This window comes from Emys orbicularis, chromosome 7, assembly GCF_028017835.1.
Source record: "Emys orbicularis isolate rEmyOrb1 chromosome 7, rEmyOrb1.hap1, whole genome shotgun sequence".
Taxonomy (NCBI): domain Eukaryota; kingdom Metazoa; phylum Chordata; order Testudines; family Emydidae; genus Emys; species Emys orbicularis.
Window position 1 is genome coordinate 120,408,459 of NC_088689.1, and position 26,791 is coordinate 120,435,249.

At 40.5% G+C, this 26,791-nt stretch overlaps 1 protein-coding gene across 3 annotated transcripts in view; it reads left to right on the forward strand.

The window, feature by feature from the left end:
- The window catches only part of PDZRN3 (PDZ domain containing ring finger 3), a 210,568-nt gene extending 185,372 nt beyond the window's left edge, over nt 1-25,196 (forward strand). For all 3 annotated transcript variants that reach the window (XM_065407827.1, XM_065407828.1, XM_065407829.1), the window contains 7 exons: nt 2,958-3,211; nt 6,865-6,952; nt 15,781-15,879; nt 18,897-18,959; nt 20,267-20,368; nt 22,302-22,418; nt 23,649-25,196. In XM_065407827.1, coding sequence (XP_065263899.1) covers nt 2,958-3,211; nt 6,865-6,952; nt 15,781-15,879; nt 18,897-18,959; nt 20,267-20,368; nt 22,302-22,418; nt 23,649-25,196 — 2,271 coding nt within the window. The remainder of the gene's footprint in view (nt 1-2,957; nt 3,212-6,864; nt 6,953-15,780; nt 15,880-18,896; nt 18,960-20,266; nt 20,369-22,301; nt 22,419-23,648) is intronic.
- The last annotated feature ends 1,595 nt before the right edge of the window (nt 25,197-26,791 follow it).

The following is a 26,791-nucleotide window of genomic DNA, read 5'->3' on the forward strand; positions in this document are numbered from 1 at the left end:
CACACGCACACACACACGTTGACTGGAAGGGTTGTGAAGTAGGTTGGTCATGGTAATTGCTCGTGGAATGTTTGGCTGCTGAATCACAAGAGGTCCCAAATTTTGTAGAAGAGCTCATCAGTCAATATGAGAGAGAAGCCCATGAGAGAGATGCCACTGCAGAAATTCAGAGGGTTCACAGAAAAGCTAATTTTGGTCTGAGCAGAGCTGTTAAATTACAGCGTGATGCTCCTAACGTGTGTGACCACCACATTTCAGACTAGCTCTTTCAAAGGATTTAGGTGTAAAAATGTGAATGGTCACTCTCTAAGGTGAGTATCCACCAATCGAGGGGATGTAAAAAATGAAGTGTATTGGGATGGAAGATTTTTAGAATAGGCTCCATGGTCAGAAATTCTATTTTTAAAATTGGCTCTTATTGGGATAAGGAGTCCGGGAAATCTTTCAGTACTCATCTAATCTCTCTATCCATCATCACAGTGGTATCTTAGGGTATGTATGCTCTGTAACCAGAGGTGTGACTGCAGCCCATGTAGACATACCCAAACTAACTTTGATATAGTTAGCTTGAACAGCAATAAGCAATGAAGCCGCGGCAGCATGGGATAATCATTCAAGAACATACTCATGGTCCTGGATGCACTTGCATAGTCTATGCTGCCATAGCTCCACTAGATCCCAGCTAGCTCAGATATGTCTACAAGTGCTCTGAGTGCAGTGTAGACATACCCTTTGTCTGTATTACAATGTTAGGGCACCATTACAATGTTTTATCTGAAAAGTTATTTACAAGATACTGATGCAAAATTGCTTATTCAGAGGTCTTGTCCCAATAGTTTTGTAGTACAGTAATATGATTAAATGATTTTGAAAGAAACTAGAAAAAATAGCCGGAGAATCAATATCTTGTTCTGCTTGGACAAGTGCTGAGGGATTTCTAATCTGTAAGAAGTAAACAGGGCACCACTTTGTGTCTTGCTCAAACGATTAACCCAGTGAAATTTTACAGCTGAAATAAAAAGCAGAATATGGGACCTGTTGCTACCTGGTGAATGAAAATAACTGTATAAATACAACATTTTGCACAGAGTCTTTAATGCAAACTGTATCCCAAAATAGTAGAGAAAAACAGGAAGATATTTCCAGTCTGCAGTGAAGACCACTCTTGTACCAACAACGTAGAGAGACGGAGAAAATCACCATTAGGGGGCAGGACTAAAAGGAGGGATGGAGAAAATCTATCAAGGACACTTCTGAACAGAGTCCTTAAATTAGGTAGGCAGGCAGTGGAGTTGTCTGATGGTGGGAATGGTGTGGCTGTGCTTCTTGTCCACATGAGTAGCATTCTACGCCACCCCCTCCGGCAAACTGAGAGCGGGGTGCTCAGCTTCTGCATTTGGAAACTGTAATGAACTTGTACTGGTTTTGTATTATAGGCAGAGAGACATGTGAAAGGTAAATGTCAACATTTACAAAATGCTTGTGTATGGTGAAAGGAAAGAGATGGTTATTTATGCAGTGCTGCTCATAGCATTTCGTGTATACACACAACAAACCAAAACAAGGGCCCGGCTCCAAGCGTTCAAAAGTTATCCATGCCCCCAAATATCATGAGATTGGCTTGAAATACAACTTTAATAATGGATAGAACTTTGCAGTTCCTTTTCTTTGTTTCCTGGTTTCTGGGTCTTTAGGCTACATTCACTTCACATCGCCAAGCTTTTCTGTACAGCCACGAGGGGTAGAAATTTACATGGTGTTTTTAAATGGATGCTGAGATGCTCATATAATTTCTTGCTTCCAGCAGCTGGAGCTTTAAGAAAACCACCAAATATTATGAGACCCACAATAAACTCACAAGAGGTGGCAACACTGCAAGTGGCAATGGTTGATGTCTTCATTCATTATGTTATCTGTCTCAGACAGATCACACAGTGAATGAAGACATCAACCACTACCACTCTTCTAGCACTTCAAAGTTAAAGTGAATGTAGAGCTCCTGAAAGGTGCCGGATGGGCAGCAGAGGGCAGTGAAGTCCTCTCCACTAGAGAAATTAAACTAGTAAAACCCGGCCAGTGGCTTTGCAAACTTCCCCATACTGTCTGCCCCTTGACCCCCAAGGTTTGCCTAACATTTGGGCGCCAATTATGATGAGCTGTTGATGCCTATCTACTACAGATAAATAACTGGGAACATTTCATAGATCACTGAATAGTCATCCAATGAGTGCCCCTTTTGACCACTGTCAGCTTGATCCACATTGAAGCTGGTGACCTACCTTACTAGGGTAGTCACATGTTCCCCATAGTAACTGAACACCTCATGCACACTAGTAAATCTATCCGCACTACACTCCTGCAAGTGTAGAGAAGTGTTCCACAGTTAGACACAGAACTGAGGCCAGACACTCAGTGAAGCTGAGACATTAGAGTCAGATTTTTTTTAAGAGTTTATCAGCCAATAGGCTGCACACTTTTTGAAAACCTGGCTCTAAAGTGATATGCCCCAGAGGACACAAATAGTTTGTAGCACAACCAGGAATTGAACCCACATCTACTGAATTTCAGTACAGTGTCTTTACCACAAGACCATTCTTCCTCCCTTGAGGTGAAAGGCTCATAACCCTTTAATCCTCTAGCTCTTGTTTTACCTTTACTAATTATCACTTACATAGCACTCTGAAGGTCCCAGGCAGTTAAGTAAGCCACATTGTTTAGACAAGTCCATGACCTTAAGAGCCTATCACTTCTGTATTTCAAGGTTTTGCACAGCAACTCTCACCATAGTATCTAAGCTGTTGGACAAATATTTTTGTAAAAAAGATGAGGCATCAAGATGGAGAGCAGACTTTTCACTTCTGACTTTTCACGGGCATTTTACATGAATAAGCAAACAAAGAGTGGAAGTTATCATCCCCTGTTCTGTTCTAATTGTTTTCCGTTCACTCTTTCCACAGGTAAATGGAAAAGATTTATCTAAAGCAACACATGACCAGGCAGTGGAAGCATTCAAAACAGCCAAAGAGCCCATCGTTGTGCAGGTCCTGAGGAGAACTCCACGCACTAAGATCTTCAGTCCTTCACATGAGTCTCATCTGGTAGATATGGGCACCCAGACCGATATAACCTTTGAACATATCATGGCTCTAACCAAGATGGGATCCCCTCCTCCGCCAGTCTCAGTACTAGATCCATACCTCTTACCTGAGGAGTAAGTAGCCGTTTTTTGTAAAGCACTAGAAAACCACTGTGTTTCTTAACTTACCACATTAAGGGTAAGATTTTGAACCCTTCACACACACTGGTGAGCAGTTACTCACATGAGTAGTCCCACTGAGTTCACAATCAGGCCCTATAAATCTTTTTTGTTTGTAGTTGTTTTAAAGGAAAAGGCTAATGTTGCTTGTAATTCCCCTCACTACCTCTTTGGGTTGCTTATGTTTTAACTTTATTTTTTATGGCTGCCATAAATTGCATACTGCTAAGAGCAGCTGCATTCTGTTCCGGTGTATTAATTACTTTATTATAACCCTGCAGCAATGTTACTCACATAAATTATATTCTAGGACTGAAATTACTTACCAGTGCTGTCAAGGATGTTTTAGAATCAAAATGTAATTATTGTTAATGGTAGTTTGATGCTTTTGTACTTACAAATAAAAAACTATAATTATCTTCAGACACACATGCACCACACCCCACAGACATTGTTTGAAGGGGAAACAGTTCCCCATAGAATCCATGCTGATTGTCTCCACTCACTTCACATTTGCCTTTGTGAGGCACAGAAGAAGATACAAAAGCTTCTAAAGATGTCAACTGTTGTGCATTATGAACCAAATTCTAGTTAGTTCATAGCATGTGGTGTTAATGTGCACCCTTATTCTGCCTGTGCAGTATAAGAGTCCATGGAGAGAGATGAACAGAAAACATAGGGCTTGTCTACACTTAAAGTGCTGCAGCGGCACAACTGCATTGCTGTAGCAATTAGTGAAGGTGCTACGTATGCCAATGGAAGAGCTTCTCCTGTCAGTATTGGTACTCCACCTCCCCAAGAGGCGGTAGCTCTGCTCTGTCGACAGGAGAACCCCTCCTGTCAACATAGTGCTGTCTGCACCAGGGGGTAGGTCGGAATAACTACGGATTTTTCCACACCCCTGAGCGACGTAGTTTTACCAACGTAAGTTCCTAGTGTAGACCAGGTCTGAGCAAGGCCAGGCGGGCTGTGAGCATAAACATAAGAAAAATCCCATTGTGCCCTCCCAGACTCCTTCAGAAAGTTGCTGTAGAGGAGAAACCTAGAGCGGGAATGGACATCAATGCTGTACTACTCCTTTTGGGTTTTGTGGCATGTGAACCTGCACAGCAAGAGCCAGAAATTGGTTGTGTGTCTCTAAGTGCATGGTGTTCCCAGTGTTTCACTGTTGGGCATTTTTGTCTATTAACTGTTTGAAAGGAGGGTTCAATTAGGAAGTCACTGCATTGCCTCCTGGTTTCCAGCCCACATTTTAGTGCTGCATTGAGGGCTAGTTTTCAGGCTCTCTGACAGTCAACTGACAGTGAAGCTTAGAGCATTCTGGAGGGGATGATCTTCTTCTTCTTAGCTAAGTTACGTTACAGTCCATAGAAATATACCCATGGGGTTGATGTTAATGCCATTGCAGTCTCTGAGGAGACATCTGCCTGAATTCCCAGCTGCTAGGCCAAGCACTGTGATGCAATACTACACCATAAACATGGTAAAGAAGAAGAATTCATGAGAGAAGTCATTTAGGTTACAACATTCATGCATAACAGACCCACCAGTAAGATTGATCCTAAGGGTATGTTGGCGGGTAGCGATCGATCCAGCGGGGATCGATTTCTCGCGTCTAGATGCGATAAATCTATTCCCGAGAGCTCTCCCGTCGACTCCTGTACTCCAGCTTGACGAGAGGCACAGGCAGAGTCAACGGGGGAGTGGTCGCAGTCAACTCACCGCGGTGAAGACACCATGGTAAGTCGATCTAAGTACTTCAGCTACGTTATTCACGTAGCTGAAGTTGCGTAACTTAGATCGATCTCCCCCCACCCCCCAGTGTAGATCAGGGCTAACAGTGCCACTCCCACATGAGATATTGATTAGAACTCTGGACATCATCAGTGGCCTGGTTTTGAGCTGCACCTGAACAACTGGGCATGCTAAACTCATATTCAGATGTAAAAGGGCTTGTGCATGCAAAGAGGTATTTAAGTACCCCACTAACCCAACTGTGCATGCAAATGAAGAGTTTTGCAGATGCAAATGATTTTCGTGCTTTTTTTTCCTGGTACAATAAGTGTAAAAATGATCCTTTATGTTTAACTTCTCTTGCTGCCTGTTTCAATGTCCACTGAAATCAGTGTGACCCTTGAAGAACAACCCAGACATTTCAGCAAAATAGCAGATACTGTTCTTTAAATGGCCTCTCACTTACACAGAACGTGCATCTAGTTAACAAGGAATCAAATGGAGTTCACTTCAATCTTAGAAGTAAATAAAGTTGCTGCATATTCATTGGCGATCACCAAAGCATTATACTGCTGAAAATCCCAAAAGTGCAAGTAGTGCAGCTGTCTGAGGGGAGCTGGAATTTTAAAACAACATGCCAATAATGATTGGCAATTTAAAGAGAGTGGAGTGTGTTTAAATTGCTAATCATTAAACACACCCCATTGTGTTTCAATTGCCAATCACTAATAACCTATTGTTTTAATCCTAAATAGCTGAGGACCAAATAATGATTATAATAATCCTTAGCAATTTGATAGCACTTTACATCTTCAAAGAAAAGTACAAATATTAACTAAGATGGCAAAGGTAGTTTCACCTCTGCATACATGGGCTGCAATCCAACTCAGTTTATAAATAAAAACAAGCCTAGCATTCTCATCATACTCCCTGAAGAACATTTGTCCATATCACAAAACAGCAGTAATCACACAGCTGAGAACAATTGGAAGTGTCTGCTTAGCAGAAACCAGGAGAAGAAACAGCAGGGGTGTTGCAGGCAAGAGCCAAACTACATTTGCAAAAACTGTGAGAGCCTCCCGTATTCTTGGCTGTATCCAGTTGATCTCTCCCTTTGTGCTAACCTTTCACACTCAAGCTATTCTTGTGCAAAATTGTCAAAGTTCTGATCTCCATAATCTCATATATATTACATCTTTTCCTCAAACTGCACGCTTCTAATCCCTTTTCAGCTAGATTCACTCTGACCTCTTTGGGTAAACCTCTTTGTGCCTCCGTATCCCCATCTATAAACTGCACCCCTCAGAGATATTGCATGTCTTAATATATCCAAAGCACTTGGACATTCTTTGATGAAAGGTGCTACTCAGATGTGAAGTATATGTGCACTATAAGATCTTTTCTGAAAAACGTAGCACTTTGCAGCCCCAGGTTTTTATTCAAAAATTCTAAAGAATCATCTATGCAGGCGACATTCTGCCCATCTATCAGCAGAGTTATAGTTTCATTTATCTTACAATTTTGTCCTACTTTTACCAGTTCACCGTGCAGCCCCCTTCTCACCTCACCAACTCCTTTTTGTTTTATGGGATTGGCTTTGAGTTCTGGGGGGGAAAGGTCACAAATTTTAAATTTACAATATAAAACATTAGAGGGGTCTTTTGCTTCTGTCTTTATATTCATCATATTTAAGGTCCAACTATATCTGTCTAGTTTTCACTTGGTGTATTTATTATTATAAACAGTGCACTCTACACCATACTTGTTGGTCTGATTGTCTGTCATGTTAGTGATGACCTGCCATGAGACTAGGATGGATTAATATGCTGATTAGAACAGGGCATCTTATCCTAAAACATACTTTATTTTTTCAGTCATTCATCAGTGCATGAATACTATGACCCGAATGACTACATGGGAGGCATTCATCAAGAAATGGACAGAGACGAGTTAGAATTAGAGGTATTTAATAACTATCAACAAAAATTTAAAATTCAAAATGTTTTATATATTGTCATGTGTCACGGTCTTCTTATTTAGCATTAAACTACAATTTCACATGTAGAATGTCAAAAGACATCTTTTACAATTATGCATAAGCATATTTCTCTCCAGGTACGCTGTAGGCGGCAAAAATTAAAGCTTATACAACTATGTTGTGTAATCATGAGCTACATCCTGCTAGTGAAGGCAGGGGGCTGGACTCGATGACCTTTCAAGGTCCCTTCCAGTTCTAGTAGATAGGATATCTCCATTAAAAATAAAAAATAAAAAAATAAAAATCCTCAGCTGGTGTAAACGGACATTATTCCATACCTGAGGATCTGGCCATATGTAATTACATATTTATTACATGATTTGAAAAACAATATGATTTTGTAGGTGGAACAACATGTACCACAAATTCATAATAGATGATTTTTACACGTCAGTGTTTCAATGGTATTAATTGTTTTCTAAATATCCATGGGATTGGAAGCAAAGATTGCCAGTCTTAATCATATAAAGCTATTTTAAAATTGTAAGCGGAGATCAAAGAAAATATCTCAAATTACTAAGCTGTTTTTCTCTTTCTCATAACTGAAAAGTTACAGCAGTATATGTATAGAATCATAGACATTAAAAGCAGAACAGACATCTGAGCGCATCTAAATCCATCTTCCTGCTAATGCAAAATTTCTATTTTATCCAGTCGATTTTAAAATGTCTTAAAGCAATGGAACTTCCAACACTTCCATTGGGAAAATCTTGTATATCCCAACTGGAAGCTTATTTTTTCAATTTTCCCTTTATGAATTTCATTACATTACTACCAACCCTCCTGCCACTTAGAGTGCAATTTATACACATGGGGCATGATTCAGCAAGGTACCTAAGCATATGTCTAACATTATGCTCATGAGTAGCTTCACTGAAGTTATTATTTTTACTTCTACATTTACACTGGTAATATAGGTCCTAATATTGCTGTAGCCACTGACTAATGCATCTGTCTTTGTCACTGAAGTCTGACCTGGTTAATATATGCTTGGTTGTCCATATGCTGATGTAACACAAAAGGTTGCACTCAGTTTGGGTGCACCACTGATGTCTTACAGCTCAGTCCTAGTTACACTTCACTTTCCAAAGAGATCAGTGCTCACCTAGCTCGGCCACTATTTAAACCAGGGCAAGTTTTACCATTGAATTCAATGGAAGCAGAGTTAGGCAGCACTTTTTGAGAATCTCACCCCATGAGCATGAAGTTGCTCACCTACATTAGTGTTTGCAGGATCAAGGCCTTAATCCACATAAAAAAATTATGAGATGACTAAATTCTACAGGTCTGGCTGTAATTGGTCTCTGTATACAAATTCAAATAGAAATCAGACAAGAATCAAGATATCAGTGATTTCATCCGCCGCTGTCGACGTTTTTGTTGTTACAATGTCTCTGTACAGTATCTTTTATACACTATGGGAAAATGTTAAGCATATTAGCATTTTCTGCAACTGTCTTTTCAAAATACACCTCTACCTCGCTATAACGCTGTCCTCGGGAGCCAAAAAATCTTACCGCGTTATAGGTGAAACCGCGTTATATCGAACTTGCTTTGATCCGCCGGAGTGCGCAGCCCCGCCCCCCCGGAGCACTGCTTTACCGTGCTATAGCCGAATTCGTGTTATATCAGGTCGCGTTATATCGGGGTAGAGTCTTAAGAAATCTAATACTGTGAATAAATTATATTGCTTCCATTAGAAGATCAACCAGTTGAGCTGAAAATTGTTTAAACATGTGCACTTCAGTAGCCAGTTGTTAACGTGGCTTAAACCCCAACATTAATAATTTTGACATTGATACAGTACTTGGTGGCAAAAGGTGATCAGCTCAGTAACACAAGCAGCTGAACATTTGAAACATCTCTGTGGCCTAATAGGATTTCTTAAAAATCACTACAGATTCTTGTTCAAATCTTGGAGACTAAGATCAATGGAAGAGTCAAAGTGCTATAACAAAGACTCGACTAGCTAGTTGCTTTTTTGTTTGCCTATTGATAGATGGGCTTTAACAGACCACAAAGGCACTTGTTTCGTTGACTATAGTGGGAATGTCTAAAGCAAGAAAACCATCTAGTCACCCTTGTGGGCTTTTATGTCTATAAAATGTGCTCTGAATTTCAATCAGAGCTCCTTGTCTAAACTTTTATGACCTATAACTGTCTAGTTATTGACTTGTAACAAGTAAACAAGGTCAAACCAGTGAAACACACAGGTTGGCAACATTCTTCTATAAATGTCTATAGGGTATAGTGTCACGGAGTGTGGGGGGGACACAAGGCCCTGCACCCCCGGCTTCCTGCGATTCACCATGACTCTCAGCCAGCCAGTAAAGCAGAAGGTTTATTTAGATGACAGGAATACAGTCCAAGACAGGTCTTGCAGGCACAGACAACAGGACCCCCCTCAGTTAGGTCCATCTTGGGGTCCCAGGGCGCCCCAGCCCCCTTTCGAGGTCAGAGCCATGTCTGCCTCCCAGCCAGCTCCCCAGCCAGCTCCTGAAACTTTGCCTTCAGCGACCCCTCCCACAGCCTTTGTTCAGTTTCCCGGGCAAAGATGTCACCTGACCTCTAACCCCTTCCTGGGTTCTCATGTTACATGCTCAGGTATTCTCCGTCGGTCAGTCTCCCATCCCCCAATGCAGACTATCCTAGCCACACTCCACTGTCAGCATTCAAAGACCACAGTCAGAACAGTCCCAGTTCGTCACATATAGTTTATGCTGGAATCATTAAAAAAGACACCAAAATTGTGTACCCATTTCGGGCTCCTAAGGTTTCTCTCAAAAATTGATTCATGGTCCAAATTTACTATTATGTGTTCAATTCAGTAAAAGTAAATAAACAAAATGACTTCTTTAACAGTTCTTTCACCAGGATCTGACTGAAAAAATATGGAATTAATATTTCATTTTAAGTTAGTAAATACATTCAAATTTGCAAAGAGACCCAGACAGAATTAATTTCAGGTTGAAAGAGAAGCAATATATCACTGCATGATTTCCCTGGGATGTCATGGATTAAATGTTTATTCAGACCAAGTCAACCCAGCTGCCAGATAGGTACTATAGAAGTTTCCCTTAGTATGTTAATTCCTTTGGACTACAAAGGAGAAAATTCTGAACTGAGGGTATGTGCACTTGTTCTCTCAATGTTTACTATGTTATTTCCCTTTCCAACTTTCCTGTTTGTCCAAGCAGGATGTGCATTTTATTCTCAAGTATAGGGATTGAGAGGAATTCTTCCAAGTTACATTTCTATTTGAGACAAAGCATATCATGTGTGGGTGGGGGGGGAAACACAACAGAAGCCCTTTGACTTTTCCAAGTTCTTCCACTTCTCCTAGTCGAGTCCCTTATGCACAATTCATGCTAGGCAAGAACCACTCTTGCAGGAGGTTTCTCAGCATGAAGAGGCATGTATCTCTGATACCCACCCTCTCACAAGCTCTACCCTGGTGTACATCCTCCCCCAATATCTAATCATTGGTGATAGACACTTTGATGACTGAAATCCACTCTTCGAAGCCTGAAATGGGTCTTTAGTTGCATTAGTGTCCATGTAAGAATCCATATTTGAAAACTGGTTACCAGGTCTGGAGGTTACCCCATCCAGTATGCTTTGATACCCTCCTCTACTTTCAGTTTCTCCTCTTCAAACAAAGACAATCCAGAACTATTTGACAGGAGCTGGCGGCATGCTCAGACGCATACTGCTATATTTTGTAGTCCCTGTGTGTACAGTAGGTTTTACTCTATCCTAAATTTAAGGCACCTTCCCCCAGCCATCTTTTTTCCAGAGGGAGGAGCTTTGCTCTGAGCTCAGAAGATCAACTTAGAGATTGTCTGCTATTGGCATGTGCATACCCAGTTGCCTAGCCATTTCCTCTTGTTTTGTATTGGGGCAGCACTGACAGCTCAGAGACCTGCCTCGAGTGCCTGATTCCTTCCCCCAGGCCATGGCCACTGTGATGTTGACTGATCGGTGGAGGCATCTCTTCATCCACCCATTTCTGGATGACATGGATGAAGACAGCGAGGGAGGGGGTGTTCATGGTACACTTTTCTGTAGTCTAATGTCTGGGTGATCAGCTGAGCCAAGATCTCTTTCCTTTTCCTAGGAACTGGTCTGCTTAAGGGCCAGTTTTGCACATGGCATTAGATTCAAAGATGCACTAAGGCACTCCAACACCCGTAGACATGCTTAGGCTGTGAATGACTCTGAATAGAATAAGTGATCAATTGTTGAAACTGAAAAAACAGAGTCACCTAGATGAATATTTTGACATTCTTCCATTAGAACACATCCAGAGGTAGCAAAACATTTTAGACCAAACAGACTACCTCAGGGAAGGGAAGGGGGAACTAGGTCTGAAACTAATTACCTTTGGGACCCATGTGAGCAATGTTAGAGAGTTTCCATCATCTTTTAAATTGCCTTACTACTGGCCATCTGCTTAGCTAGGAGAGTGACCAATCTTCAGGTTGTTTTCCACAGGGATTCCAATGCTGCCTTTTATCTGGACAAGACCATGCCTGTCTCTGGTCCTGTCGTGCTGAACAATTAATCTAACTTTCTGGCCTCTCTATAGTGCAACTGAGAGGTACCCCCAAAAGGCCCTTTTGGTACCCAGGCTGAAATAAGAAGCATAATACTAAATGTACTTTACCCTTAGAAATACAACACATGAAACATCTTTTTCTTTGACACTCGTAGAGCAAGGAAACAGGGAAAGAAGATCAGCTTCCTTGTTGAGGTACAAATGGGAAATCATCTTCAGCACAAAGCAGGGGAACCATCGTAAGCACCATGCTCTAATATAGGGACCAGTTCCTGTGTTGTTAGCTCAAGAGACAGCCAACAAAAGTTTTTTCCTCCTGCTGAATAAAACAACTACAGCATGGTGGTCAGTAAGCTCCTTATAGTATGTCGGGATACTGACATCACAAAGGCTTTGATGTCTCCCCATCTCCACGTTTTATCCACTGTGGAGACTGTCAGAAAAGGAGAAGGCCTGTTGGTTTGGTATCTCAAGGCTCAGCATACAAAAAGCTTCATTTTTAAAAATGTATTTATTTCACGCTTTGGCTAGACATCCAAATTGAATCTCTGAACCTTTCAGTCATCACTAGCCATTTGTTTCGAATGTTTAATGCTCATTTTTGCCTTTTTAAGCAAAGGTCTGGGTTTTTTATAAATGTGCAAACTGGCCATAATTTCAAATCATCTGTAAAACAATTCAATAATCTGTTGCGAATGAATGTCCTTTTGGGGATAGAGGTTAATTTACTCTTACCACTAATTCTGAATCTATTATTACAAGTGTGTGGAGGCATAATAATATCATAGTGCATGATCATTCTTCTTGCCTTGCTATAAATGTCACACAGGTTTTAGCAACACACTTTTTGAGCTCCCCTGGTCTCTAAGCCAACCATTCTTTTAAGCAGTTTTCAAATTGAGTATGGAGAGTATTCTAACATTTCCGTCAAACGTATGTACAAATTCCACTTTTACCAGATGTACGCAAGCAAAGGATCCAGGTCATTTTTCTTATGTCTATAAAGGTTATATTACAGCAATACATATAGAATGTAATTCTGATTTGTATCTTATGAACACTGCTCCTGACATTACAGCATCTAGTGAAAACCCCCATTGTCCAGTTTCTAACGTCTGTGGATCTGTTCCAGGTGTCATACGCATACATTGGCTCCTCTTTCCCAATGTAGGTGGGCTGATGTGTTTCATAATGTAGCTATGATCTTCTACACGGGTCATCACCACAATGTCTGAGCATCTATCCAGCCGAAAATATTCCTCCATCCCAGTTCTAGTATAAAACACCAAACTAAGCTAAAAGAATGTCCACATGGCAGGGACTTTGGGAGCAATCCAGCAATCACCACACATGAAACTTTTGTCATCTGCAACAGGATTAGGGTTTGCAGGATAAAGCCATTTGCCTGTCTTGCAGTACAGGAACTCCAAAGTGATAGGCAGGAGATGTAGAATGTCAAAGGAGTCAAGTTTTAATTTACCCTTTCAAAAAAATCGACATGCCAATATTAATTCCTAGACTTTTCATTCTCAAATACAAATGGACCAACTATCATTGGGCTTTGCAGATTGTGATTTTTTTCCCCCATGTAACAGAACCTATGCATTAAAAAAAATTGACTCTGAATATGGAAAATAGCCTTTGCTTTAAAGAATTTGGATTTGTGTACTTATACATATAAAACCTTTCAAAGCTTTATGATTACATTAAAACTTTATTGAGGAAAAGGCACATAGAAAACAGCTGTTCCTATTTTTCAGTACACAAAATTATCACATTTAGAGTAACATGAAATCCCAATTATTCTACTTCTTCCCAGGGCTAGAGGGATTACCCAAGGGTATGTCTACCAATTAATTATCTGTAAAAAAAAAAAAAATCAGGTACTAAACACCTGCTCTGAGTCTCTTTTTGCAGGATTTTTTTTTTCAAAAGGCCACCTGTCTAAAGATTGGTTTCCTTATATATATTTTAAAATCCCCTGAGGTGATTTATCCCCTTCTAAATATGTCACATCAGACTATCCCTCATGCTTATGTATTAAAATGCACAATTATATAAAATGCATTGAAACAAATGAGTGTCATTAGTAAATATAAGCTATAAGCAAAAATGGACAAATACCTTGTCCACCTCCCCCAAAAAATAGTGAAGTATTAATCATCAAATAGGATCCATCTAACGAGGCTGAAGTGTTTCACACTTTGCTGTATTCTTTCATTGCAGATATAAGACAATATGATCTTGTACAGCAGCTAAAAATCTTATTCTTTTCTTCAGAGCCACATTCTCAGATGCTTAGAGTGCATAAAGCCCTCTTAAAGACATGAAGCCCCTTTGTTAAGGTACACAGAAAAATGCAGAAGAACTGTGCTAAACCTAATTTAGTGGCATAATGCCTGATTCTCCCCCATAAAATCCAGAATAAACCCACTGACATCAAAAGAGTTACTCTGGATGTACACCAGCATAATTGAGATCAGAATCAGCCCCACTTTATCTAATCATTCCTATTGAACAGTTTCAGTCTCCTGTCTAGAAATGGCAAAGCTTTAGAAATATGGAAAAATTCTGCAATTAGAGCAAGGTGTTCAACCTTTTTGTAACATAAGAGGGGAGAGGGGAAGCTGAAGTTCACCATGGATACTATTGATTGAAACCATTTAAATATCATCTGAAATGTCATTGACATTTACTGCTATGGTGTGGGTTTTTAAAAAAAAAATTACACATGTTGACAAGTAAATAACAAGAGACTGCTGATCTTGGCAGCTGTCATCTAGACAAGCCAATAAATTATTCATATCAGCTTGTTTCATTGTCTTTCCCCATATGAATGGCACCGCAGGTTGAAATTGAGAGATGTTCAGAAATAATTAATTATGTTATCAAGACTTTTACATTAGAATGGACAAGCAGCAGCAAAAGTTGCTAAGATAGGGTTTCTTCACGGCTTGTTGTGAGAAAGTTCAGGGATTCATACATGGGCTCATGCCCTCATTCTGATCCCATGCTTTTGACCAGTTTTTCTGATCTCTCTAATCCCATTTCCAACAGCAGGTCTCCATCACAGCATCTTTATTTTGTAGGCAGCAAAGAACATATGGTCCCTTTCAAGGCTGCACTCCATTAATCAGCTGTCAGGGCCCTCTAAAAACAGTTTGCTACCCATACCATTGCTTACCTATCGGGGGGGGGGGGGGGGAAGAAGGACATAATTCCTCATGTCACTTGTGGAAGCCTTCTCAGGAGTGATGCAGCAGAATCACAGATTGGCCACGACTAGGACATGATTCCAGGCAAGGTCCTACGTCCGAGAACTGTGAATGCTTGAAATTTTCTGTGATTCTCAGCACACCACTCTTGAGATGGTGAGGCAGTGGGAGGAGGCAGACTGTGCCAGCTGGAGATTCCTCTGCACTATGGAAAAAAACTCAGCTGGGCATATTAACTGGCTTTACCAACCTGTGTACTGATGCAAAGGGCACATGAACATGGGGAGAATCTAACAGAGGATGTTTTTTCACAATAAGTCTAGAATCTTAATATTTTTTAAATGAAAACTTACATTCCTCCAAGACTAACTTTGCCACCAGATGGAATGGTATAGTGTGGCCTGTGTGCTCAATCTACATTCTGGCAAAGCTAAAAATATAGTTCTACAGCCACTGTCACACCCATTGCTGAAAATACATTGATCTTGCAGCCACCAGCTTCTTTCTTTTCTTTTCTTAGCAACTTATTAAGTCGTTCCTCTCTGAAAGTTACAAAACTATGAAGATTAATGTAACACAGCGTGGTGTACTCTTCCAAATAAATCAGAAAATATTGTCAAATGTTGCACTGTTCATAGGAAAATATATGCAACCTATGGCAAATATTGAAATAATACTTTCTAAAATATTTTAGCATTGGAAGTCTTGGCACCACATGAAATATAGGTAATTTTTCTTCTTTAAGATCAATAAAAGGTCCATTTTCAAAATGACTTTATATTGATTGAAGGGTCAAAAATGCCCTAGGTATTGATTGTCTGCACATAATCCACTTTTCACTCAGTAAGTTAACATGGTCTTCACAGTAAAATGAAAAGAGATCCAGTATATCATTGAAGCAAAATATTTTCATTGCATTTGAAAAATTGCTTTCATCACTCACTGATGTCTTATTCAGAACATCCTTTTCTTTGCCTAGGAAGTGGACTTGCATAGAGTGAACAGCCAGGACAAGCTCGGCCTTACTGTATGTTATCGAACTGATGATGAAGATGACATTGGTATTTATGTTAGCGAGGTAAGATTGAGCTGCTTTACATATGGTACAATTTGTCTTTGTAAGACAAAGGCTAAGAAAAATATCATCCCTGCTCCTATTCTGTCATGTCTGGTGATGTTCCAAAAACGTTTGGGAGTGGAATAATTGGAAGATAATTGCTTATTTTCCTTTCCACCACGTAATGGGTAAAATTCTGTGTCCATTGAAGTCAATGGCAAAATTCCCATTAACTTTAGTGGGGCCAAGATTTCACCCAATATTTCAGTTTAGTGCATGTCCAAAGACAAGATTGTACCTTAAAATAGAAAACAAATTCCCTCCGGCGTTTCTCATTTATGTTTCTTCTTCTGCGCTCTCTTCTCTAACAATGACATATATTTATATTTCTACAATTTAAGGCCCACACATTTGTTCTAGATCCACCACCCACAGAACTTCCATTAGTCTTGGTAAGCTTTAAAACCAAGTATTGCCATCATTAGACAATCTGGCACCAATTCCCTTTCACCCAACTCCCCGTTATGTGGATGAGGCTCCCACATAATCTGATCCCTCCCCTCGGCCCCCACCCAAGGCAACTACCCCCACCCATCCATGCGGTCAGAGGGCTACAGTAGCTTGTGGCCTTGATATGAGCTGCACCAACCCAACCCTTTTTTATATGCTATACTCCATGTTAATAACCTGGAGTGCTGTACGTGTATGGACAGATTATATAATTCTACTGTAAAATGTTTCACATCAAGCTCCTATGACTGGCCTGTTGTTCTCTCCAATGGAACAGCACTGTTCAGAGAAGCACTAACCATTGCAAAATCCCACAAACACTCATATGGGAAGGCTGAAAAATTGGAAGGCGTCATCAGTATATACATAAAAAGCCTGGTTCTGGTGTCACTAATGTTGTAACTCCCACAAAAATCTGTTCTCAGCTTCCCAAGTGAAGTTTATGTTCTTTTTTGGTCGAAAAATTACTTTTTTGTCAAAATGGACATTTCCATGGAAACGCTTTGATTTTGATGAAATTTTTCATGTTTTCATTGAAAACCCAAAATCTTCTGAAGAAAAAGTGTTGAGCAAAATAAAACCTTTTTCGTTTTCTTATAAATTGTTCTCAGGAACAATTCATGTCCAAGCAAACTCTAGTTGTGCCCCTAAATTTGAGAAACCGTACCTAATCCTGTAACATAATCTGGAGACAATGTCAAAGGGCAAAACATGCTTTGTACCCTCGCCTTTCTATCACCTTGAGAGTTAGGGCTTGTCTACACTTACATTTTATAGCTCTCTAACTTGCTGGCTCAGGGGGGTGAAAAATGACGCTCCTGAGCGCAGCAAGTTTGAGTGCTTTAAAGTGCTAGTGTGGACAGGCCCCGAGCGCTGGGAGCCGCACTTGGAGCTATTCCCCTCGTGGAGGTGGATTACCAGGAGCGCTGGGTGAGCTCTCTCACACTTGGGAGCGCTCCCGCGGCAGCACTTTGAAGTTTCTAGTGTAGACGTAGCTTTACTCCAGAACTATTGCATAAGAACAGCCACACTGGATCAGACCAATGGTCCATGTAGCCCAGTATCCTGTCCTCCAACAGAGGCCAATGACAGGTGCTTCAGAGGGAATGAACAGAACAGGGTAATTATCGAGTGATCCATCCCCTGTCATCCACTCCCAGCTTCTACCAGGGACACCCAGAATGTGGTGTTGCATCCCTGACCAGCTTGGCCAATAGCCATTGCTGGACCTAGCCTCCATGAACTTATCTAGTTCTTTTTAGAACCCCATTATAGTTTTGGCCTTCACAACATCCCCTGGCAATGAGTTCCACAGGTTGACTTTGCATTGTGTGAAGTACTTCCTTTTGTTTGTTTTAAACCTGCTGCCTATTAATTTCATTTGGTGACCCCCAGCTCTTGTGTTATTTGAAGGAGTAAATATCACTTTATCCATACCATTCATGACTTTGTAGACCTCTATCATATTCCCCCTTAGTTGCCTCTTTTCCAAGCTGAAAAGTCCCAGTCGTTTTAATTAAAAACCTGTTTCTTTGAGTGATTGTGCCAACAAACATGAAATGCCACATCCTCTCTACCATGAAATAAAAATGTATATTTTTAGTAGTGTCAGATCATTAGCTCCTTTAAAAAATGTTGTCCATGGACACCACAATCATTACATTGACACCTAACTCTCGTGTTTACTGAAATAGATCCATACAGTGTATTTAACTTCAGATTAAATTTACCAAGAATTCTTAATGTTCTTAATGCATCTGATGTCTATTTTTCATTGCTCTGAAAACCAAGATAAATAGAATAAAATTGCAAGCATTTTTATTAGGTTGCAAGTGAATATTTCATGCCTGCTTGACATTCTGTGCTTCCTTTTATACAACAAACAGTAATTTATACATAGACTTAGCTAACCTTTTATCACTCATGGATCCATTTCAAATTAAATAGTTATTTAGGGAAAAACAAACTTAAATGTAACATATTCCTCCATTACAACATACCAATTAGGGCCTAATCCTTCCATTATTCCATGTAAAAGAATTGCAGGCATAGATCAGATAACTGCATTTGAAAATTAAAATGTTAATTATGAAAGCACAAATGAGCAAACTTTTCTAATATGTAATACAAGCCTGTCTTCTCTGGAGGCTCATGTCAGGAAGAAAACCTTTTACATTTAACCCAGTCGTTTTAAATTTGTGGTTCCCCCCTTCTCATGAAAGCAAGGGAGAACTCTAATAATTATTTATGAAGTAAAAACCCTGGACCCAGCCCTGGATGCTGACATCTCAATTTAACCCATGTTACTTGCATTGCAAATATCATGTTTAAAATGGGAAGTGAAAGATTGAGCTTTTAAACCTCCATAGCATATACGAGCAGTGCTTAATTTGTGCTGGGCTGAGCCCCGGCACCTCTAGGCCTGGCAGTTCAGAGCCCCGGCACCTCTAGGCCTGGCAGTTCAGAGCCCCGGCACCTCCGGGCTTGCTGCATCAGTTTACACTGTTTACATGTCTTTTGTTTTGCAGATTGATCCCAACAGCATTGCTGCGAAAGATGGTCGCCTGCGGGAGGGAGATCGCATTATTCAAGTATGTGTGCAAATAATTCAGAGCTTACTTGCATTCGGCGATGTACTGTAGCCATTTGAATTTACACATCAAATTGCTTCACGCACTTTCTTTTAGGATTGCTGCAGTGAATCATTCCATTATAGCCTTAATACTTCCGCCCTCCCTTGTAACTTTCCTCAAAAATTTTCCTTTAAGCTACCGTTTTTCAGGTTTAGGGCTTGTCTAGACAGTGCGTCGAGATGGGGTTTAACTGGCCAGGCAGACCCCTGGTCCTGTGCACTGAAAGTTCCCTTTAGTGCATGATAGCAGGGTCCACACAGCCAATTAGGGTGCGGCAGGTTAGTGCGTGACTGATTTACAACCCAGCTTACTGCACACTGTCTCTCCATCTAGACACCCTGAGTGTAAACCCTTACGGGCCAAGTTTTGGTAGCCTTGGTCAAGTTGCAGATATAGTGTACTAGCCCAAAGTGTTTTTTATTTTGAAAAGCTGAGTAAAACTGGAGGAGTCATTTTTGAGTTGTGTGGCAATGAAAAGTTAGCCAGTATTCTGCACCTAGCTAACTGCCTCTTTTCCAATAATAGTGGCTCGTTTTCATTCTCTTTAGCCTACCCTCAGGCCTGGTCTACACTAGAATATTTTACCAGCAAAACCCGTTTTTTCCAGCACAGCCTGCCATGCATCCATGCTTAATTTTGTCTCCTACCAAGGAAACCGTCCACTTTTTCCAACGGTTATTCTCCTCTTTGGAACAGCATAAGAACCATTCCAGCATAGTTCTTCTGATGCTGTGACAATGTGGACACACAGATACCTGTACCAGCATAAGCAGTCCTCCCACAACACAGCATCTATTTCAGGAGTGATTTATCTGATAGTACTTTAGAACTTCACGGCTCAGGATCATACTGGCTAGAAGTCCACCTCCTTTTTAATTGCCGGCGTGGTCTTCACTGGGAAATTCTATCCCCTTGGCCATATCCAGAGTTATGAAACTATTCTGGTTCCCTGTTGTGATTCTACTCATATCTCTCCCCTCCTATCTGGCTCCATTTCTATGACAAGACTCCTTCCATATAGCTGCACACACACACAAAATATGAAAAATATGGAATAGATGCCAGTGTCAGGTGTTCTCCATCAAAATATCTGCCACAACACGGACATACATGCTCTACTGTTTCAAATTTGTACAGAGATAATATGCAGCATGTCTCATATGAGAATCTATCTAGCCATGCAGTTGAGTGGAGCCCACCACAATGGAATTTGAGCATCCAAATGGCAACATTATTTCACTTTTTTCCCCTCATATATTTTTTAGATTAATGGCATAGAGGTACAGAACCGAGAAGAAGCTGTGGCACTTCTAACCAGTGAAGAGAGCAAGAATGTCTCCTTACTTGTAGCAAGACCAGAAATCCAGGTACAGAGAGACTACTATATACTTACTGTAAATTGAAAACAGAGAAGCTGCATTCTAGAAAAAAGTAACTGGATTTTGAGGTGGTTTCGTTTTCTATTTTAAAAAAAGTAATACACCTCTACCCCGATATAACGCTGTCCTCGGGAGCCAAAAAATCTTACCGCGTTATAGGTGAAACCGCGTTATATCGAACTTGCTTTGATCCGCCGGAGTGCGCAGCCCCGCCCGCCCGGAGCGCTGCTTTACCGCATTATATCCGAATTCATGTTATATCAGGCTGCGTTATATCGGGGCAGAGATGTATACGGTTAGACTGGAGACACTCACAACATATGAAATAAGTTCCTGAGAGTTCACTATGACATTTTGTCACACTTAATATTAAGGTTCAATTTATAAAGGGTTAATAAATGATTAATCATGTAACAGATATGAGGAGTACCTGTTACAGATGGCCACAGATACATCAGTAGAAGGTGTTGTGGATAGTTACATGCCATGGTTACAAATAATGTACTGATCTCTATAATACTCTATAGCAATTGATTAACCAGCACTTATTAATCATTTATTGGCCCTTTGTGTCCTATCTATAAATGGAGCCTTTGTGTAAAGTGTGATTGACATTTTGGTCTGGTCTAACCTAGATGGCTTCTCTTCTCAGCTGCAAGACCTAGGTTTGAAACTGAATCCTACCCTGCTTACTCCAGGGCTGGGATTTGAGTGTCCCACACATTCAGCAGCATTTACTATAATTATTAGTAGTACTAGAGTTGTCCTGTGAATGTGTCCCCCTTGCTCAAAACTGTTGTGATCATGCATGCAGGCGGTGGGGCATGGGTAAGGGTCAGTCTGGAGAATCCACAGCTACCTGAACACTCCTGCTCTTTCCTTGGAGATGTGGGGGAGGAGGGATAGGGTAGCCACTTTCACATCCCTAGAAAACCGGACATTTCAGTACTTCCAGGTATGGCATCTACCGAGCCTGACCACCCAGGTCGAGCAATAGGTTCAAGATTTGAGTATAGAATATATATATATTCTAGCTACGTGCACCAAAACCACCACCCACCTCAGAAATAAATAACTACCGTATATTTCTAGGAACAGCAGGGAATTTGGTGGGGACAGTAGGGGAGAGGGACTTTTGAGGAAAGACAAGGAGAGATTTTTTTTTTAGAATTGATTTGTATTCTAAACCGAGCAAATAGCACAAATATATTATTGCGGACCAGATCCTGCTACTGGGAATGCAAGCAGCCTCATGCAAAGAAGGGATTGAATCCTAAAAGTTCTCCTTGTGGGAGGTCATTGTTTGCCCTTAGAGTAGCACATAAAAAAGAGCTGCATGTTCATTTCCATGTAGGCATTGTAGTTGTAGCAAGGTTCGTCCCATGACATTAGAGACAAGGTGGGTCAGGTAATATCTTTTATTGGACCAATTTCTGTTGGTGAAGAGAGACAAGCTTTGGAGCCACACAGAGCTCTGCTTCAGGTCTGGGGAAAGTACTCCCTGGGTCACAGCAAAATGCAAGGTGGAACAGATTGTTTAGCATAAATAGTAAGGAACCATTCAAGGTAGAGTGGCCCATTAACATCTCTGCCGTCATAAGACAAAAGGGGGGTTAATGGATTACAGATTGTTGTAATAAGCCATCAATCCAGTGTCTCTGTTCAGTCCACGCTTTTTAGTGTCTCGCAGATTAATCAATTTAAGCTCCCAGGCTTGTCTTTTGAAAGTGTGCAGGGTTCCTTTGAGGATGAGGACTGATAGGCCAGACATAGAGTGATATACAGCAAAGTTGCAGAAAGCAGCTCCCTTGATCTCCTGATAATTTTCCACAAAGAGGGAGCATATATTTATGTCAGTTTTCATCCTTATGACAATGCTTGGTGTGGGTTTTTTTTTATTTATTTATTCCCTTTCATGTAGCTGGATGAAGGATGGATGGATGATGACAGAAATGATTTTCTGGATGACTTACACATGGACATGCTAGAGGAACAGCACCACCAGGCAATGCAGTTTACTGCCAGCATGCTTCAGCAGGTAATGCCACTCCATTGTGCAGCCTTGTCAAAACGTCACACACCTCACTTGAGATTCTGATACTGAATTCAACTGAATGAACCAACCACTATCTTTTATGATGATCTAAGCAGAAAGGAGATCTGCAAAATCTAGTTCCAGGATATTTGCAAACTGCATAGAAGACTTCACCTCAATAAGCATACATTTTCAAATCTGCTACTGTTTTTTTCCATTTAAAACACAAGCACAGTTCAAGCGTTTAATAGCCTTCTTCATAGGAATCCACCATTGTGGCTGTGGTCATTGAGGTGAATAGAATTAGATACATGATAGTTTCCAGTCCATCTTGCTAGCTAATTAATAAACATAAATCAGTTCTGGAAAGAACATTCCATGTGTTTGAAAACTTGAATCAGCTTTAATTGTAAGTCAGGTTTAACACACTTGATAGTGACAAAGACAAAGATTGTCAAGGACAATGATTATCACAGTGGTACCTAGAGTCCCCTGCCAATGTTGGAGCCCTAATGTGCTATTCATTGTACATACTCATAATAAGAAATGATCTCTGCCCTGATGTGCTTACAATCTTAGTGGACAGGAGAGGCAAAAGGTGGGAGAAAGGGAGTATTATTTTATACCTGGGGAACTGAGGCAGCGAACAAGTGACTTACCCAGGATCACACAAAAAGTATGTGGCAGAGCCAAGAATTTAATCCAGATCTTCAACCACAAGACATGTTACTTCCTTGACATACACATGTATAATGCATTTGCAATTATGCTAATTCACATATAATTCCGCAGTTCTCAGCCAGAATTTTCTACAACATTCCATGATCTAAAATTGGGAACAGCTTTTCAAGAGAGTTCTGCTCCCATTTCACCCCCAAAAATAAGAGATCAGATTTTTGAAAAGAGCTCAGCACGTTGGGTCATAAGCGTCACAGTAGGAGCTGCTAAATGCTGAGCAATTTTTAAAATTTGTTCCTAATTTCAGCACCTGAATGGGAGTGGAGATCTTTCAGAAATCGAGCCCCTAGTGTGGATGTTGAGCAATTGAAAATCTGCCACTGAGCTCTGTTGAAAATCCGGTCCATGATATGTTTCCTAAACTCACTGGGGTAATAAGTGAACATGCAATGACTGGTAGATTAAGAAAACTTAGAATGACTCAGGGCTTTTATTATTATTTAAACTCGCAAAGAGTTTGTCTTTAATTTTTACATTTATACTTTTTTATTTTAGAAGAAGCACGAAGAAGATGGAGGCACCACAGACACTGCCACTATCTTATCTAACCAGCACGAGAAGGACAGCGGTGTGGGACGCACAGATGAGAGCACGCGAAATGATGAAAGCTCAGAGCAGGAGAATAACGCCGATGATCACACCACTTCCTCTAACACTTCAGGAAGCCAGAAGAAGCTGGTGTACAGTCATGACACTCTAGGAAGTGGTGACATGCAGTTCAGCAATGAGTCATTTATCTCAGCCGACTGCACAGACACAGACTTCCTCAGCATCCCAGTGGATGAATGTGAGAGATTCCGCGAACTGCTGGAGCTGAAGTGCCAAGTCAAGTCTGCCAACCCATACAGTCTGTATTATCATAACAGTGCCCTGGATATAAGTAAGAGTGACCACGAAAGCGTTGACAGGGAGCTGGAGATGCTGAACGAGGAGCTGCGGAATATTGAGCTGGAGTGTCTGAATATCGTGAGAGCTCATAAAATGCAACAGCTGAAGGATCAATACCGGGAGCCCTGGATGCTCCATAACAGCGGATTCCGTAACTACAACACAAGCATCGATGCACGCAGGCACGAGCTCTCAGACATTACAGAGCTCCCTGAGAAATCTGACAAGGATAGCTCAAGTGCGTATAATACAGGCGAGAGCTGTCGCAGCACACCGCTCACGCTGCAGATTTCCCCTGACAATTCACTGCGCAGAACTGCAGAAGGCAGCAGTTGTCAAGGTAATGAGGGGGCAGTGGCATACAATGTCTCCCAGAAGAATTTGCTACCTAGCTCAGAAAGTCACGAATCCGGCTCCGCTAAATATCTCTCGTCACCTAAAGATCCAGACCTTGGCAAGCAACTGGAAAGCAAAGAACGAAAAGCCAGTGATGGAAGCAAAAGCCCAGCTCAAAAACTGTCTGACTCCTACATCTCTCCATATCATCACTCTCCCTATAAACACGCTCATATCCCAGCCCACGCTCAACACTATCAGAGCTACATGCAGCTGATACAACAGAAATCAGCCGTGGAATATGCACAGAGCCAAATGAGCCTAGTGAGCATGTGCAAAGACTTTAATTCTTCAAGCCAGAGTGAACCCAGGATGGAATGGAAAGTCAAGGTCAGGAGTGATGGAACCCGCTACATCACAAAGAGGCCAGTCAGGGACAGGCTGCTGAGAGAACGTGCCATAAAGATTAAGGAAGAGCGCAGTGGTATGACGACAGATGACGACGCTATAAGCGAGATGAAGATGGGCCGCTATTGGAGCAAGGAGGAACGGAAGCAGCATTTGGTGAAAGCGAAGGAGCAGAGGAGGCGGCGTGAGTTTATGATGCAGAGCAGGTTAGATTGTTTAAAGGAACAGCAAGGTGCAGATGAAAAGAAAGAGATGAACATCATTGAACTGAGCCACAAAAAAATGATGAAGAAAAGGAATAAAAAAATCTTTGATAATTGGATGACAATCCAAGAACTCTTAACTCATGGCACAAAGTCCCCCGATGGCACAAGAGTGTACAATTCCTTCCTGTCAGTGACTACTGTATAATCACCATTGCTGAATTATGTACATAAAACACTACCATTGGGGTAGAAATCCCTGCCTCGTTCAATGTGGCAAGTTTTTTTGTATATAAGATACAGTCATCAACTTTATAATTAAAGTACTGAATTCTACAACTTTGGGTGCCAACATTCTTTATTGGAAAGTGGAGACAGAACCCGCCCATCTCTTTTGAAGGCAATATTAATGCAACTTTTTGGAATACTGATTGTACTTTTTTACTCATTACCTTTTACATCAAGTGTTTAAATATCAGAAAACATATTAACCATACTTAAGCAGATAATTTGTTTAAACTGTATTCATATAAAAGGTTACACGTGCTTTTCTTTGCCTAAAAAACACAAAAGCAACCGCAAATATGTATTTTTATGAAAGCATATTTTGTGATATTACTTTGCTGTTGTGCACTTCTGCACACACTGCTGTTTATCAATATTTAGCTCAAGGTTAATCGCAAAAGTATTGAACTCCTGATAGAGTCATTCTCCTGTAATATTTAACATTTATCAAACCAGCAGGCTTTAGAGTTATGATCAGCATTTAAACATTTTTCTTTTTAAAGGTATCTAAAGGAAATATATAGGTTTCAGCTGAAAGGCCTGAGGCAAAATACACTACACTGCAGCTTTAAAGGATTTTAAAGCATGTTTGCAAGTGTTGCAACCTGTTGAAAGAATGTGCATGTACAGCTAAGTTGTTTACACAAAACAGTTTGTGTAATTTGAAATGCCCATTGTAGTAACTGTTTGCTTTGTAGATTTGAATGTACTGAATTATAAAAGCAGTTTCATGAAATCATTAGTTACAAACATTAACAAGTAAATAAATTATTGTTTTATATTTCATATGTTTTGATTTTTTTCTTTAACCCAAAGTCTTATTCAAGTTATATTGTTTAGAGTAAGCCTTTGCTTAGAGGACAGTAGAAGAGTCCTTTGGTAGAGGACCAATTGGACAAACTACAATACTAGATTCTAAATCATCATGACAAAAATGCACTACGGATGTTTTACCTTCTTTATACAGGTCAACCACTGTTGATTTCTGTGGATAAGTTCAGTCCACATACTAGGACTGCAATCAGAAAACACAAATTTAAATGTTATTTCAGCTGATATAGAGCATTTATTAAAGGGAAAAAAGAAATAGGGCTTGGAATTTTGGTTTTTTGCTTTGTTTTTTATTTTCTTCCTTATGATGTATAAAGATGGCCTGAAAATTGTGTGTGGGTTCCTCCTCCACTCAAAAAAAGATTGGGTGGTTTTTTTTTTCCTAATTTTTTTTCTGATTGTTATTGGAAATTGCGATCTGGTCTAGGCTGGAATACTCTACAAATATTAGCAATCTAGTGAAATGGTGACATCAAATTTGCTAAGAGAGGAAGCAGGGAAAATGAGTAGGAAAGGGAATTGTAGGCTATTCAAATCTGTTTTGTTAACAATTATTTAACTGCAATGACAAATTAACATTTTGGATAAAGGACCCTCAAATGGTAGATTAAGTTTCACTGAACACATCTTTCCTCCAAAGCAACTAGAAAAGTACCAACTTTACATTCCTGATATTTTAAAGGGGGG